This window comes from Heterocephalus glaber, unplaced genomic scaffold (genome assembly GCF_053883595.1).
Source record: "Heterocephalus glaber isolate CG9 unplaced genomic scaffold, H.glaber_assembly_v1.0 deba00001444, whole genome shotgun sequence".
Classification (NCBI taxonomy): domain Eukaryota; kingdom Metazoa; phylum Chordata; class Mammalia; order Rodentia; family Bathyergidae; genus Heterocephalus; species Heterocephalus glaber.
In genome coordinates, this window is record NW_028258297.1 from 23,205,666 (window position 1) to 23,223,345 (window position 17,680).

Genomic DNA, 17,680 nt, shown 5'->3' on the forward strand with positions numbered 1-17,680 from the left:
ACTTTTCTCTAGATTTACAGAACCCAGAACATCTGATAGTCTTCAGATAACATCAAAATGTGGGGCCAAGAACTTGCTAATTCTATTCTTTCAGTTAAAAGTGGGATAATGTCTACCTTTCAGGGAAAAAATGTTCATTCAAAAAAATAGACATATACCCCCCCACACACACACACAGCAGAGACTACTAGTCCAGGAGACTAGGGTTGATTATTATAGTGAGGATATTGCAGCAGAAAAAAGAGGAAAAACCCAGTCTAAATTACAGAGCAGGTTATGAAGCTTGAATGTACAATTCAGCATTAGTCTTCCTGCCCTCTGATTCCATTCCTCTCTTCCCTCCCTAAAAAAGTCCTGAGTTCTCTAAAATGGAGCTTTGAGGATGACTGCCCCTTCATCTTCTCAGGGACAACCCTTGAATAAAAGTGATTTCCAATATGGCAAAGTGATGCACACTACAATCCCGGGACTCGGGAGGTTAAGGCAGGAAGACCTCAAGTTTGAGCCCAGCCTAGGCAACTTAGTAAGACCATGTCTATAAATCAATCAATCAATCAATTAATCTAGAAAACAAATCAAAACAAAAAAGCCCCACCTAATTCCTTCCAATCAACTCTTGTCTTTCCAACACTGGCTTTCCAGCAACAGGTGGATGGACCCAAGTCCAGGAAAAAGAGTAATCAAAAGATAGATCTTTCAGAAAATAAAAAAGTTGTAAAATGGCAACTCACTGTTTGTGTACAATGAGTGAGAGGAATTAGTTTCTAGGAACTCAAGAACTGTCAACAAGAACAATGGGAAGATGCTCCTTCTAAAATTTTCCAAAGGCTCAAAAACTGTCCGTAATAAGACCAATGAGTTATTTATTTTGGGGGATCACAGGTTTAGCTTTGGAAAGATTCAGTGTCAGAAGCTACAAAGAAACATCTAAGCACAAATAAACATTAAATGTTATGAGACCTTAACTAAAAACTAGAGTCAAAAGTTCTGGCTTTAAAAATACTAAATAGTAAGCTGGGCATGGTGGCACATGCTTATATCCCAGCACTCAGAAGGCTGAGGCAGGAAGATCACCGCAAGTTCAAGGCCAGCATGGGTGCGCTGCACAGGTCAAGGAGAGGCTGAACTATACAGTGAGCTTCTGTCTCAAACACTCTCAAATGCATGCCCACACACAAACAGCCAGAGGCAGAAGACTACTGAAAAATAATGAATTATTCTCTTCAATCTTCACTCATCTTCAGTTTTAATTCAAAATTTTCATTAGTACTAGTAAAATGAAACTTAATAATTAGATAACAGTATCACTACAGAAAGACCTGCATAAGTTGAGAATCAAGACTAATGTTTTCCTAAATGATCAATTACAAAATTATACTACAAAAACATTATTACTAAAAAGTTTCACATCAAAAAAAGTAACAGTATGAAAGAGAAAATAACTTTTAGCCTGGAAGACATACTACATGTAGATTCTACTTAGATTTGACTATTTGTTTTTTAATTGTGAAAAACTGATTAAAGAAACACTTATCCTTCCTTTGGAAAAAGTAGGTCCTGCAAGTGGTTTACAACTCAAAATTCTTGAAACTATGCTCATATTTACAACAGCCTAATAGGAAACTACATTTACTTATGACAGAATGAATAAACTGATAAAAACTTTCTTAAGCTCTGGAATATACGTACTCATTTTGGCTGTCCAGAAGCTCTGGTACTATAGATTAATATATAGCTATGTTTAATAAAAATGAAAAGCAGTAACTATTAACAAATATGGATTAGTAAAGTAACAATATTTTAAATGATATGGAATAAGTAGATTAATAGAAAAAGCATCCCTTAAAAATGTTATTTAGTACTAATTATGGCATGCTAGATGCCAAGCTTTCATTGATGGAAAAAAAAAAATTAAGAAGCACCAAGTTAGATAATTTTTGATTTTTATTATCTATTGAACTATGTCACTTACAAGTTCATATAAGGAACTCAGAGCAACCAGTACCTCAGGGTCATTACAAAGAACTTAGTTTAGATGAAGTTATTCAAGGTATTCACCTAATACAAATGGTGTCCTTAAGAAGAGGGAAATTTGAACACAAGCTCACATATAAAGACAATGCCCCATGAGGACAATACAAGAGATTGAGGTAATGCTTCCATAAAGCAAAGAAAGGGGCAGCAAGGGACATCAAAGACTGTCAGCAAACCAACAGAAGCTGTAAGAGAGGCATGGAAAAGACTCCTCCTCATACCATCAGCCCTCAAAAGAACCAATCTTCCTAACTCCTTATTCTTAACACTTTGAGTCTAAGAAACTAAGAGATAATATGTTTCTTTTGATGCAATCACCCTGTTCATGGTACTATTTTTACAGCAGCCCCAAGAAACTACACAGACTCCTTTTACTTTTAGTATTTAGAATTTAAATGAGTATAATTAACTTTAAATAAAAACCAAAAAAACAAGTTGTAAAAATGATACATGGGTATATGATCAAAGTCAACATACAAACCTGTAGTTCAGTAAGAACTGTCTTATGCCTCTTGTTACATTCAATCTTTTCCACTCGTGTTTTCAATTCTGCTAAAGTCTTATCGAAGACAGCACACTGTAGTGCACACAATTTTTCTTCCAGCAACCAATGCATAACCTAGAAATACATGTTCCTTGGTTATGCAAGGGCAATTCAGCAAGTAAAAATCAGTAAGTACTAATACTGATAGCAGCGCATTAATTTAATGAATAAAACATGCCAAATTTAATAAATAAAATTCATAGATCAATAGTATCTACTGAAATTCCCGACTTCCATGTATATATAATATATACCTCAAGAGGGTAATATATATGAAAAACAAAATTTCCAGAAGGTGAAAATTAGAAAAGAATTTCAAGTTTTAGTGTTTTCTTTCCATGCCGTTTTATCACATTCAAACCACTTAAAGGAAACTGGTTAAAGAACCAGCTTTTAAAATTTCTAATCTGTTATAGACTGAAATTTGGGGAAATACACTAAGAATGTTACTAATTATCACACTCTGTAAAAATTTCCAAGTGAACAAAATCTCATTGTGGACCCACAACATAAAGGACACTGGCATATATCCAAGAACCATTACAATGGTTAACAATGATCTAAAGAAGAAAACTCACAATGCACATCAAAGTTTTCAAAATTCTTTCATATATCTATACAAGTCTAAAACTAAAGAAGTTATATTATTTCTATATACCAAAAAAAAGGAAATGTGCGGGGTTAAGGGCAGTTTTTTATTGCTTCACTCTTATTTCTAGAAAGTGTAGGTATTTGTACTGTATCTTGGTGGAAGAACCTTGATGATAGTCCAAGCATGGTCGTACATGCCTGTAATGCCAGCACTCAGAGGCTGAGGCAGGAGGATCCTAAGTTCCAATCCAGCCTGGGAAACTTAGCAATTTAGTCAGACCCTGTCTCAAAATAGAAAAATTTTAAAAGAGCCAAGGATAGCTCAGTGGAAAGCTTCTGGGTTCAGTCCCTAGTGTCATAAAAAAACAAAACAAGAACCTTCATAATACAATTTCACCAATATACACACATGACCTTGAAAAAACAAGTCTAGTTTCACATGCCTTTCTACAAAAGGCACTTGCTATAGAGATGTGTGTGCACATTCTGGATACTAAATACTTATTTCTATCTCTATCCTAACAGACATATGAAAAGGTTTCCAAAATATACTCCCTGTTGCTAGTCCTTCTAAAGCCCTGCTCCTACCAATTTTAATACTAACCATGAATACATAACAATGATTTTAGAACAAGTAGACTTGCACCATGAAATGAGATTATGAAGATTAAAATATTAACATATAAAACCCTGATGCTTTTCACTATGAAACAAAGTTCAGTATGGGAAGAAAAGAATAAAAAGCTAAAAAAGATTCGGTTTTGTTACAAAACAAAGTAAAGATGTATCATTATGCTTCCCTTCCATTTTGATAATCAATTACTATCTCCAAAATAAATCATGTGGTCAAATACAGATTACAAGAAATTTTAAAGTTTAATTATCAATGATAATTACAGATTTTTTTAAGCTCAGATACTTTCTTCACGTTCTCTTTTGGTGATAAACTGGGTATGTCAGTAAAACATAGGATACTCTAATGTCAAAAACCTAGAAGAATAAGAAGTGTTACTTTTTATTCAATATAGCTTTTAACTTATTTCCAACACCTTTTGAAGCTTCTCGTTAATGTCTCCTTTGGCTGTAATCTTTACTTGAAATTCTGCCTCATATTCCTCTTCAAGATATCGACGACGACGTTTGGACTGTACATTGTCCATGTCTTCTGATTTAGAACGTTTTCTTCCAGAAAATTCATCTGAAAACAAAAACCACAATGACTAGACAGGTGTTTTCATTAAAGGCCTTCATCCCTATTCTCCATATTGAGCAAAATATTGGTTTTATCTATCATAATAGCATTCTTAACCAATTATTTTATTGTTTTTGGGGCTAGAAAAAGAAGTACATAGCTTTTAGTACTAAATTTGAAATGATTTTCAGTATGCTGAATAAGAACATTTGGGGAGGTGCCGGGGATCAAACTCAGGACCTTGAGCTTGTGAGGCAGGCGGTGCAGGCATCGGCACCACTGAGCCAATCCCTGGCCCCATATAAGAACTTTTTAGTGGCTAAACAACATACACTGTAAATACAGAACATTCTTTCCTTGCAATTTTCATATTAAAATGGAAAATTGGTCAGGTGCAGTGGTGCACATCTACAAGCCCAATTTCTCAGGAGGCTGAGGCAGGAAGAGCCCAAGTTCAAAGCCAGCCTGGCCAATGTAGCAAGGCACTGTCTAAAAATTTAAGGAAAAAGGTGGGCTGGGGGCGAGCTCTCTTGTCTTTTGACAGTAGTAAGGACTAAACCAAGGAAGTACTGAGCTATATCTGGAGGGGAAGGGAGGGGAGGGGGAAGGGGAGACTGCCTAACGACTTACAGAATGTGTCTTACAGAATGTAGAAATCATCTCATATTCTTTGCCTTTGCTAAATTTCATAGTGCAAATGAATCTTCCAACAAAATACAATAATCATTCTCATGTCACAGATTTCTATCAACTACACATAATCTGAATTAATTACACCTCCTCAGTAAATATAGGAAAAATTCTTTATCATGAACCTTAAGAAAATAACAATACTGGGCCGGAGATTTGCCCAGTGGTTTCACTGCCTGCTGCGCAAGCACAAGGACCCGAGTTCGATCCCTGGTACCAAAAAAAAAAAGAAAATAATATTGTAACAATTCTTAACATATCCTAAAAAATTTCAAATATATGAAAGTAATTAATGGCATTATAAAAATACAACTGGTTAAAAGTGAACATTCAAAGATCTTCACTTACAAAACTGCTATTTCAAATAATATTAACATTCATAGGATCATAAGCAAATTTTTTCTGGTTTTATTCAATATATAAAAACTTCAAGCACTAAAATCTCCATACTTTTGAAAGCAAATTCCCTTATATGACTATAATCATATGTTTGTGGCTAATTTTTAAATTCCAGTTCTAATCTGTAACTCTCTTATAATAACTTACCTACGGTCATACTTGGAGAGCAAGATGACAGGCAGAATTACAGAACTCAGGTTTCTGGACAGCTAATCCAGTGATCTTCCTATCAACCTAACAACACTCAGTCCTATCCTTTCTCTTCTTGGGAAGAGCCTTAAGTAACTGAAACATAACTATCATTCATGTATATCAGCCCAGACAAAATTCTAAGTCCCATTCATTAAAAAAATCTAAAACAATTCTTCCCAAGTCAGCTATCTTAAATTTTAAGCCTAAATCAATTTTTGTGAGACAACAAAAAATACTTAAAAATTTTTTAAATCACTGAAATATATACAATATATTCAAGGGACTTGAGTCAGTTATCTTTGGAAATGAGTTAATTGTGGCTTAAACTGCAAATTTTTACAATCACCTCATAGGTGGAAATCGATACTCAATGATCTTAAAACTAGAAACAATGAATTATTTTTCAAACTACTTCAAGTTTGCTTGTGCATGCATACTTTTCTCAGAAGGTCTTTTGTCTTCTTCATCTATCACTTGCTCCTCTTCTTCAGGTTTGGTGTCCTTTTCATTCCTCTCTACTTCTGCTGGAATAAAAATAAAAAAAGAAATTTTATTTCTACTGGAATTCACAACAGCTCATTAATTTACAGGTTTGGTAAATACTGTTACCAAAATAACCTTTAATAAAACCAGAGTCTCAAAATGTCAGAGCATCAACTGATAGAATTAAAGAACCAAGGCCACATTCAACTGTTCTGCAATTTATAGTAAACTCAATATTGAAAAGTAATATTACAGATTTTAAAACAAGCAATCTTCATAGTAATTTTCTATCATTAATAAGATTAATAAAATGTGAAACAATGTTGATTTCCTAAAATGAGGGGAGAAGTGTTCCTTCTTTTTTCTGCTTTAAATGTTTGATATAATTCATCAGTTAAAATATATATGAGCCTGTTGTTGTCATATACGTGTTTTCAAGCTAGGAATATACTTTCTTTAATAGATACTATTCAAATTTTATATTTCCTCCAGAGTTAGTTTCATTAATTTGTCTTCCAAGGCACTTCTTAGAAGTTGTCAAATTTATTTCAAAACAGATTTTTGTAATATGCTTTCTATGTCCTTTTAAATTCTGTAAAATCTGTGGTAATGTCTCCTAGACCGTAAGATTATAATTTAAAAAATGTATAATTGATATTGTGTAACAGGAAGTAAAGATCTAAAGGAGCAGGGGAAGTGGGAGGGGTAGGGGATAGGAAAGAAGGGAAAAGAAAAAATATGAGAAAAGGAAGAAAATGGAAACAAAGTCTTTGCAAATAGGGAAGGGTGAAGGGGTGAAGGGAGGGCAGGGGAAGGGGAAAAATATAAGAACCAAGATACTCATGTAATGGTACAAGATCCCAATGATGAATGTAACTATTTTATACCTAAAATGTACCAATAAACTTAATGGGGGAAAAAAATAAATAAGTAAAGTGCAAAAACAGTATTATAAAGCACAGGTTCCTTTACATTCAATTATTAAAACTAAAGTAAGTAGCTGTGACAACTACTAAAATATTACAAACTACTGCTAAATTCAAAACTAGTATTTTGTCTAGAAGGTGAAATGAAGTTATTTTAATAGTTATAGGATAGCTCATGAGAAATGGAGAGCTTATCCTAAATATAATAACCGCTTTACTTAAAAATAACACCTATTTTGATAACAGTGTCAACAACTGAGTTTGGTGTTTGACATATATTACCACACAGCTTCAGTATGACGGTAATCCTATACTGTATTTTTGCTATCATATAGATGAAAAAAATAATGTTCAGGAAAGTTAAGCAATTTTCATAAGTGGCATATAAAACATGAAAAAAAGAGTGCTACCAAAAATATTGCTTAAAAAAAAATCATGGGTTTATATTACAAAAAATAAAATCACAGAGGTATCAGAAATGGCCTTTTGGTCAATTAACCCAGCTCCTAACTAAATCATTACATGATGGATAACAGGACTACAACAAATCACTTAAAGGTTTAGACTTCTATTTTTGGCCCAAAATAGCTGGCTCCTTGGCGGCTTCAATTAAGCACAAAATGTTTTGTCATCTTTTACAAATAATATTAAATAAGAAACCACAAGATATACAGCAATTTGCTCTACTATCAAAATTCTGACAAAAAAAATTCTGACAAAGATAAAATGCATAAATTCATTAAATCACAAGCTGCAATTTGCTGTGATACAATTTTTTTTTTTTTACTTATAATGCTTTTTTTTAAGGACCTGCCCCACTGCTACATTCTGTATAAATACCTACTGGATAAATGAGTAAAGTTCATCTTGAATACTGTTCCCTATTATCTTCCCACAATACAAATTTCCTATCTTTCTTCTCACTTAAAATCCTTCAATAGGTCCCTACTTCCCTCATAAAACTTCAATACTGTTAACAATAGTCCTTCATGATATGATATGCTTCTCTTACAGTATCAATTATGCATTTACTCTACAAATATTTACTGAGCACTTTCTGTGAATCAGTCACCACTTTAGCTTGATAATAGCATCTCAGACCAGGGGTAACAGCAATTATGAATTGGATTCTACATCTATTCTGAAGGTAGTGCCAATGAGATTTCCTTCAAGATCTTAATAGAAAATATTGTTCCAAGGTTTCTGATCTGACTAGGTGAGTGATCTGACTAGGTGAGATGGCACCGCCAATACAAGGAATAAAACTCATTAAAACCCTGATATATAAATATTGAAAAAGGCTTCCCTGAATATACCTTGTGCTCTCATAGTTATCTTTCTCTATACTTCCAGAACACGAATACCACTCCTACTGTATTCATGGCCTTTTATTTAAGTCTGTGATTTAGCTGGGTGTCATGGCACACCCTTGTAATCCCAGCACACAGGAGGCTGAGACAGGAGGATTGCCATGAGTTCAAGGTGAGTTCAAGTCCAATTGACCTACATAATGAGACTGTCTCAAAAAAAAAAAAGACTGATTTAATTTTTGCCTGCATCGAATCCCTAGAACGAAAAAGGGCTTGGTCTATCTCTCAATGTTCTTTAGAAATGAAGAGCCATCTTTTAGTAAGAAAAAAAAGCTTTAGCTCTAAAATCTAGTACGATATATTGGGGGGAAAATTTTTTTTCCCCTTTTCTACTAGGCCTGCCTCTTTATTTTCACTTTCAACAACCTAGGTTTTGTAGTTGACGTTCTGTTTATAGGAGCAATTCCCTCCTCCTTACTGATTTTAAGTCTAATAACATGTCATAAAGAGTAGAAAGGTATCCATGCTAATCTGAAGGGGACCTAAGAAAGTGTCAGTAATTATGCTTTGGTTTGACCAAGAAAGCAGTTAGAATATCATTCTCCTTTTTCTCTAGAAAACAATGTAAGAGATGGGAGAGGAAGGTGCTGATCAAATCATGTTGTTTATATTTATATAAGGAGTTCAGAATTAACCTAAAAGTGACAGGAACCTCATGAAAAAGACGGAGGTCATCCAAGAGATGAGAGCAAGACAGTAGATTGGATAGAATCAAGAGGACTGAAGAAACAAATAGGTAAAGCTTTTACTGAATAGATAATCAGGGTTCAACATTTCTGGCTTCCAACAATGGTAGTGTCACTCCCCAGAGGGCCCTCAAAATTTTTTAAATGAGATTTGATTGTAAAGATTATTGGAAAAATAATTTTGTTGCATAATGGCAAGAAAGAAATATTGCTGGAATTTCAAACAATTATGTATTGATTTAAATTATCACAGTGTTATACAAGTTCATCTTTTCTAGACTAAAAGACCTTAATGCACAAGGGCTGTATTTTCTACTTATCTCCCTTAGCACTTAGCAAAATGTTGCTCAAGGAGAGGTTATTTTATAACTCTGAATTCTACCTATTAAGAATCAACGCAGTTGGGCCAGGGATTTAGCTCAGTGGTTCCACCGCCTGCCTCAAAAGAATCAACGCAGTTAAGACATCCTTCTACAGAGTCACAACATTCTCAATTCCTTCTGCAACTTAACCCCCACCCCCCAAAAAACCCTAAAATTTTTTCAGAACACATTTATCAAACAGTTCATTAAAGCTGATAAAAAAAAATTCTTTAAAATTTAAGTAACCTACTAACCTGGAGAGCATGTCTCATTTTGTGATATAACTTCAGACTCATCTTTTTCACAAGAAATATCCTCTTCATCAGAAAGGACCAAAAAGGCTTCTTTAGGTAAACTCTCGCTACTTTCTTGTTTAGATGGTGAACCAAAAGAAACTTCCATTTTCTCTTCCAAATCTGGACTGGTCTCATCAATTGGAAGGAGAGAAGTTTTAGAAAAGCAAGTAAGTTCATCCTCAGCAGGTGCAAGTTTTTCCAAAATAGGAATAATTTCATCTGTCTCCATAGAATCTGTATTTTCTAAGACAGTCTCATTTTTGTCACTTTGTATAACATTTTCACTAATGGTTTCCACAAGGTCTGAAGAATTTTCATCTTCATTCTTTTCACCTTGGTCTATTTCCATACTGCTAGATATAGCCTCTTCTCCAAGAGCAAGCTCTGTGATAGGATCTTCTCCCTTCTTTTCATTTTCAGGAGGTAGACCTGAACAAATCATTGTATCATCTGTTTCTAGACTTTCTTCATTGCTGTCAATGTTACTATCAGCTTTCTTTTTCTCATCAAATGTGTCCTTATTCTCAATTTGCCCTGAATGTTCATCATCCTCATTTTTTTCAAGAAAATCGTTATCCTTATTGCTACTTTGTTCTGTACGGTCAGTTTCAAGAACTGGTTCACAAACTGGTACAGAACTTGGTTCAAAAGTGGGCTCAAAGGCTGATTCAGAAGTCAGTTCACCAGAGGCCAGATCATCAGAGGCCAGATCACCAGAGGCCAGACCACCAGAGACCAGATCATCAGAGGCCAGATCACCAGAGGCCAGATCACCAGAGGCCAGATCATCAGAGGCCAATTCACTACAGGCCGGATCATCAGAGGGTGGATCGCCGGAAGCTGGATCAGCAGAGGATAGATTATCAGAGCCACAATCACCAGAAGAGGGTTCATCAGCTCTTTCACTAGGAACTTGTTCCTCAGAAACAGGTTCACTAGAAACCAGTTCAACAGGGGCAGAATCACCAGTGGCAGGATCACCAGAGGTACATTCTCCAGAGGCAGGATCACCAGAGGATGCATCTCCAGAGGTGAGATCACTAGAAGTAGAGTCACCAGAGGCTGAATCTCCAGTGGTCAGCTCACCAGAGGCTGGATCACCAGAAGCTGGCTCAGTGGTCAGTTTAAAGGCTGGTTCAGAAATTATTTTATTAGGAGACAAAGGTTCATTTAAATCATCATCTTGCTTGTTTTTTACACTAACATTTAGGATACAGGGCTTTTCTTTCCATTCCGTTTTACATTCTTCAGAACCAAAACAAGTATCTTCAATACCATTTATTTCCTTATCTTTAATATAATCTATATTTTCCAAAGGTGAGGTGGGGTCCAAATCTCCATTTTCATGGCTGCCATTTAAAATCTTGACATCAGTTTTCAATAGTTCTTCTTTGACTTTGTATACGGCTTCAAGCTGTTGCCGATCACTCACTCTCATTGTTTTTCGAGCCTTAAAGACTTTTTTCTGAGGTTCTTCTACACTATCCATATTGAATCTTTCAAAAGAGAGAAAGTTTAATAATTAAAATAGGAGTCACCTAATTACAGACTTGCTCTTACAAGAGAAGCACATAGTGCACATCATGTCAATTTGAAACAATGACATAAAAGAACTGAATAATTCTTGTGTATTTAATTATTTATATAATATGAACACAATAATGGGAATAATCCATATTAGAAAAACAATTACTATGAAAATCCAGGCAAAAATGACCAGTTTTCATTCTCAGAGGATTCAGTCCAGAGTAAAAGAAGAGCATAAAGGAGTAAATGAAAAAAAGAAAGAAAAATTAAAATGTAAGAATCAAAACAGTGGGGCCAGGGATTTAGCTCAGTGGTTCCGCCACCTGCCTCGCAAGTGCAAGGTCCCAGGTTCAATCCCTGGTACCAAAAACAAACAAACAAACAAACAAAACAAAAATAAAAACAGTAAGGACCTAGAAAAGAGGCACAAAAGAAGAATCAAGGTACATGCAAGTGAGGATTATATTTATAACCAGACCTAGTATATTAACACAGCTTTAATAAGAGATTACCATCAAAAGAATGAAAACATTACTTGTCAATTTTTTAAACCAGCCTGAGAGCAAGGATGGCAAGTTGAAGGCCAACCTGGGTGATTCAGGGAGATGCTCTCTCAAAATACATGAATAAAGGCCTGCGAAGGTAGCTCAGCCCTGGAGTGCTTGCGTACCATGTGCAAGGCCCTGGGTTCAAGCTGCAGAAACACACTCTCTCTCTCTCTCTCATACAAACACACACACACACACACACACACACGCACACATAAATTTATTTTTTTTTAAAAAAATGAAGACAACTCACACAGTGGGAGAAAATATTTGCATATTACATATCTGATAAGAGACTTGTATTTAGAATACATAAAATATATATGAAAACTGTTTATATATACATACACATAGAAAATAAGCTTACAACACAATCATTCTTAAAAACTCAAGTACATAATCCAATTTAAAACGAAGTAAAGGACTGGAGTAGACATTTCTACAGAAAAGGCAACATGAAAGCATGCTCAGTATCATAACATTAGGAAAATGAAAACTAAAACCACAATGAGAAAACACTTCACATTTAACATTACAGATATAATCAAAGTGAAAAGTAAGTGCCACCAAGGATGTAGAGCAATTGGATCTTCATACCATGCTGGTGTTCTGTAAAATGGTGCAAGTTGCTTTGGAAAACAGGCAGTTCCTCAATATATTAAACAGAGTTGCCATATGACTCAGCAATTCCACTTCTGGAAATCCACTCAAAACAAAACAAAACAAAACAAAACAAAACAAAATATGTGCATATAAAAACATGTCCAGGGCCAGGGATTAGCTCAGTGGTTCCGCCGCCTCCCTTGCAAGCGAAAGGTCCCAAGTTTGATCCCTGGTACCACAGCAAAAAACAAACAAAAAACATGACCACAAACACTCACAATAACATTACTCATAATAGCCAAAATTGAAAACAATACAAACATCCAGTAACCAATAAACAGACTAATAAAATGTGGTATATCCATACACTAGACTCTTATTCAGCCATAAAAAGGAATAGAGTAGTGATATATAACATAAATGAACCTTGGGAGGAAAGAAGCTAGTCATAAAAGACCACACACAGAATGATATCATTTGTACGATAATGTCCAGAATAGGTTAATCTATAGAAATAGAAAGTAAATTAGTGATTATTTAATGTTGGAGGGTTTGGGATGAAATAGCGATGGCTGCTAAGTGCATGCCTGTAATTCCAGCACTCGGGAGGCTGAAGCAGGAGGACTCAGGAGTTCAAGGTCAGCCTAGGCTACCTAGTAGTTCAAAGCCAGCCTGAACTTTACAGCAAGATTGTGTCTCAAAAAAACAAACAAAACAAAAAGGTTAAAAAATAAATGCATCTATTATATACATATATATAACATATAATGTGTTCTCTTGGTAAATTTTGCTAGATACCTCGACAATTCTATTTTTCAAAGAATGAACTTTTGCCAGGCATAGTGGCACATGCCTGTAATCCCAGCACTCAGGAGGGTGATGAAGGAGGATTGCCACGAGTTCGAGACCAGCCAGCGCGTTACATGTGAGACCAAAGTGAACCTAAGAAATGAACTCCCCCCATACCCCTCCCCTTATAGAGTGTTGGAATTCCCCACAAGATAGTCGCTTGCTCTGCTTATGTAAACATGCTTTATCGCTCCCCGGGAACAGACGGTGCCTCCCTGTAACCACCGAACCCTGTAGCCACAGAAGCCCCTATCTTGGTAAGATAGGTGGGATGAAAAAGAACTGCGTTGTGAAAGATATTTCACAGCTGGCTGAAGGACACAGTGGCCTCTCCCTGAACTTCTTTGTTTGAGTTACCTATAAACCTGTACTGTCCCCTGCTTCCGGGCTTCACTTGTCCTAAAGAGTGGAGTCCACAAGCGTGAATAAACTCCTTTTAGTTTTAACTCTTTGTCCCTGTGTTTGGTGTTTTCCTGGCTCGCTTGGCATAACATTACATAGTGAGTTGAGGGCCAACTTGAATTACAGAGTAAGATCCTGCCTCAAAAAAAAAGAATGTATTTTTATCTTGGCTGCTATTTCTGTTTTACATCTACTTTCCAGTTTCACTGGTTTCTCTGCTAATATTTATTATTTTTTTCTCTCACTTTCTTAAATGGGTTTAATTTACCATATTTTTCCTTGAGGTTCAAGTTTAATCATTAGTTTTGAATCTTTCCTCTTTTGTAATACATGAACAAAATGCTATAAATTTCTAAGAGCTTCTTGAGTTGCATCTCATATTTTGATGCCTCATAATTCCATTATTCTATTGAATAAGTACACTGTGGTATCTTTCATGTGAGTTAGTTAGCAATGTGTTGATTTAAAAGTTAACACATTATAATCAATCGAAATGAATTTTTTTAAATGCAGTGTTACTTGCGCATGTCCAGAAATAAAGCAATATTGATCATGAGCAAGTCATGAAGCATTTGAGATTTATTTCATGCCCACCAAGGTAACTAACCAACTGATGAATTCTGTTTGCCTAATCTAAACAAATGTTTCATTCCAGATTACTGATTGAATCATGCAAATACTCAACCCCCAAAATAAGTTCTAAATTCCAGTACCTCATAATGTGACCTCATCACAACAGATGTAATTAAGTTAAAATAAAGGTATTAGGGTGGGCCCTAATCTAATATGACTGGTATGTGGGGGGGGGTTGTTTTTTGTTTTTTATTTCTGGTACCGGGTATCGAACTCAGGACCTTGTACTTGCAAGGCAGGCACGGAGCCACTGAGCTAAATCCCCAGCCCTGGTTTGTTTTTTTGATAGGGTCTCACTCACCCAGGTTGGCCTCAAACCCACTATGAAGCCCACACTGGCTTGAACTCATAATCCTCCTGCCTCACCTTCCCAAATGCTGGGATTACAAGCATTTGCAATTGCACCCAGCTGGCATTCTTTTAAAAAGGGAAAAGCTTAGCTGAGCAGGATGGAGCATGACTGTAATCCTAGCACTGGTGAGGCTGCGGCAGGAGGATCACCATGAGTTGAAAGACAACCTGGGCTACATAATGACTTCAAGGCCAGCCTTAAACACATACCAAAACACTGTCTCAAAAAATAAGTAAGTAAATGACTAGATCGATCAAGAGAGATAGGCATATAAATAGATAAGGGGAAAATTTGGACACAGACATGCACACAAGGAGAATGCCATGTGGAGGTTGGAGTTATGCTTCCACAAGCCAAGAAATACTAGAAGCTGGAAGAGAAATCTAGAACAAATTCTTTAGTAACTTCAAAAGGAACATGGCCCTAACAATACCTTAATTTTAGACTTTTGGCCTGCAGAAATTGTGAGACAGTAAATTTGTCGTTTATACATTTATGTGTGTACATTTAATTCTCCACTAAACAGAATGGAAGAAAATAATCCTCTCAATAGATACAGAATATCCATTTGACAAAATTCAACACTGATTCTTAATTAAAATTTTCAAGAAACTAAGAACAAATTCAAATCTAATGAAGTATATCTACACAGAAAAGTTGTCATTAATGTTGAAATAAGCTTAGGCCAAGATAAGGTGTCTGTAGCACCATTTTTATGTTAACATATGGCCAATGCAATGAAGAAAGTAAAAGAAGACAAATCCGGTGCTCCTGGAGAAAGAAAATGCCACACCAGTCAACAGTGGAATAAAACAAAAGTCTTTTAAGAACTAAGATGTATAGAAGGTAAGAATACTGCTTTTACACTGACTACCCACTTCCCATCACCATTACCCATTGGAATGATGGCAGGATACACTTGTTCTGGTCTAAATGGGGAGAAAAGCAGCTTCTGATATGATGCTGCTCATAGGCCTCAGTGTCTTTAAAAACTGATCTGCTTCCTCTCTGAACAACATCTTCCTATTTCATAATATTATACATTGTAGTCCTCATTTATGCTTTCAGTTTCTCACACCAAAGAAACAATTCAGCATTTACACATGTGTGTCCCTACTTAGTTAAGAGTAGAATCTCAAGGTACATTTAGCTATAAATGACTCTAGTTTATCTTTATGGCTGAATAGTATTCCATTTTAGGAAAAAACCCCGTATCTTCTTTATCCAATCACCAGTTGATAGGCATGGGAGGGGCAAAGAAAAGAAGAGAAAGAAAAAATGAGAAAAGAAGGAAAAAATAGAAACAAAAGTTTTGTAAATAAGGAGTCGTGGACGGGTAGAGGAGTTGAAAGGAGGGAAGGGGAATGGGAGAAAAATTAAGAACCAAGATATACCATGTACAAGTACAAATTCCCAATAATGAAAGTGATCATAATTTATACCTAAAATGTGCTGATCAACTTAATTAAAAAAAAAAAAACTAATCTGATGCTTGTAGCAAAGCCACACTGTTACAGCAAACGGGACAGCTCAGCTTATAGCCCAGTGTTACAGCTGTCTGAAGGTCTTTGCAGTGAAGAAGTCAAGCAGCACTTGGAGAGATGGAGGGATCCTTTATCATCCCAGTGGACTCAGAGGAGTTTGCACTCCAAAGTCTGAGCACCAAATTTCAATGCAAGCAGCCTTACTAGAGATCTTCTGGGGTAGGGGAGTGGGCCTACCTACCCAAGCTTGCTCATTGAGGCCGATAGAGGAGTTAATGGAATATTCTTGAAACCTTAAAAACAAACATCCTGCAGCACAGTTACACTGCTTTGCAGCACAAACAGTTCAAACATATTGCTTGAACAAAACATTTTGATACATTGGGCAGGAACACAGTGCAGTACAAAAAGTTACAGTGCTTGAACAGAACGTGCTGTGGCAAAAACTCTTTATCAAGGCTGCTAAAGGACATACAACACCATGTCACAAAACATTCAACTCAGACAAGGTCAATGCAATCCAAAAAATAGCAAACATCTCTATATTCCTAAATGAGATAGCTACTCCTTTATCAATTATAGCTCTTCCTTGCCACTGTGTGACTTACCTATATAGATAAAATGTATTAAGATTCATCCTTCCTTATCACCCAATCCAGAATGAGGGTCCATTCCCTTAAATTCTCCAAATAACCCAATCTATACCATATAATAAACAAATCCTGTACTAGGTTTTGTTTTAATATCCTCACTGATGTATCTTATAGTTTCTCTATAGTGAGCATTCCTCTCTCCCTGCAATAAATAGTAAATTCAACTTATTCAATAGCAAGTATGTTTACGGTGGCCTTTGGCTGATAGGCATAAAACAACAAGCCTGGCCTATTTGCTAACGGTCAAACAGCTTAAGAATCTACCTCTTTGTCAGTTTCTACACTGTGATCCTACATTCTCTCAATTTAAGTCAATAACTTATAACATATTTATTCGTCTTCCTAGTCTTTTAAATTATAGAACTGAATAAAATTATTTAGAAAAACTACCTTTCAATTAAACAGAAACTTCAATGCAAAATTATCATGGACACTATTTTAAGGGTTAATTACAGTCTAGAATGTCAACTTCAAAGTTTTTCCTTCCCCATTCCAAAATCACATTAACTGAAAAATTTTTTTGCCAAGAAATACAATGAAAATTTTCTAATCATTTTCCTTGGTGACTCCAAACATACAAAATACTTATTTATATTATTAATAGTTAACCTTTAAATATTTTCAAATACTGAACTGAAATTATTTTAGACTCTGACCTCAAAATATCCACACTTCTCAGATGTTATATGAATAGTTAACAGTTACCAAATGTTGCACTGAAAGTGTATTCCTTGAAACAAAGTTCCATAACACGAGAATATGAATGCTACATAAATTCATAGATTTGAATTCCAGTTCTTTCAGGCATTTACTGTGTGACACTGAGTAAGTCACCTAATATTTCAATTTTTTTTATTTTTGGTA

The 17,680-nt window shown here is 35.5% G+C and overlaps 1 protein-coding gene across 13 annotated transcripts in view; it reads right to left on the reverse strand.

Annotated features, from left to right (window-relative positions):
* Atf7ip (activating transcription factor 7 interacting protein) overlaps positions 1-17,680 on the reverse strand; it is a 136,536-nt gene that overhangs the window by 55,662 nt on the left and 63,194 nt on the right. For 9 of the 13 annotated variants that reach the window (XM_087214067.1, XM_013072535.3, XM_087214065.1 and 6 more), the window contains exons 2-5: positions 9,724-11,261; positions 6,080-6,166; positions 4,219-4,367; positions 2,516-2,653 (exon numbers count right to left, since the gene is read on the reverse strand). In XM_087214067.1, coding sequence (XP_087070193.1) covers positions 2,516-2,653; positions 4,219-4,367; positions 6,080-6,166; positions 9,724-11,254 — 1,905 coding nt within the window. In that variant the 5' untranslated portion in view covers positions 11,255-11,261. Of the gene's footprint in view, positions 1-2,515; positions 2,654-4,218; positions 4,368-6,079; positions 6,167-9,723; positions 11,262-12,437; positions 13,133-17,680 lie in introns of those variants that run through there. The other 4 variants (XM_087214064.1, XM_013072534.3, XM_004845838.4 and 1 more) reach the window with 2 other exon arrangements.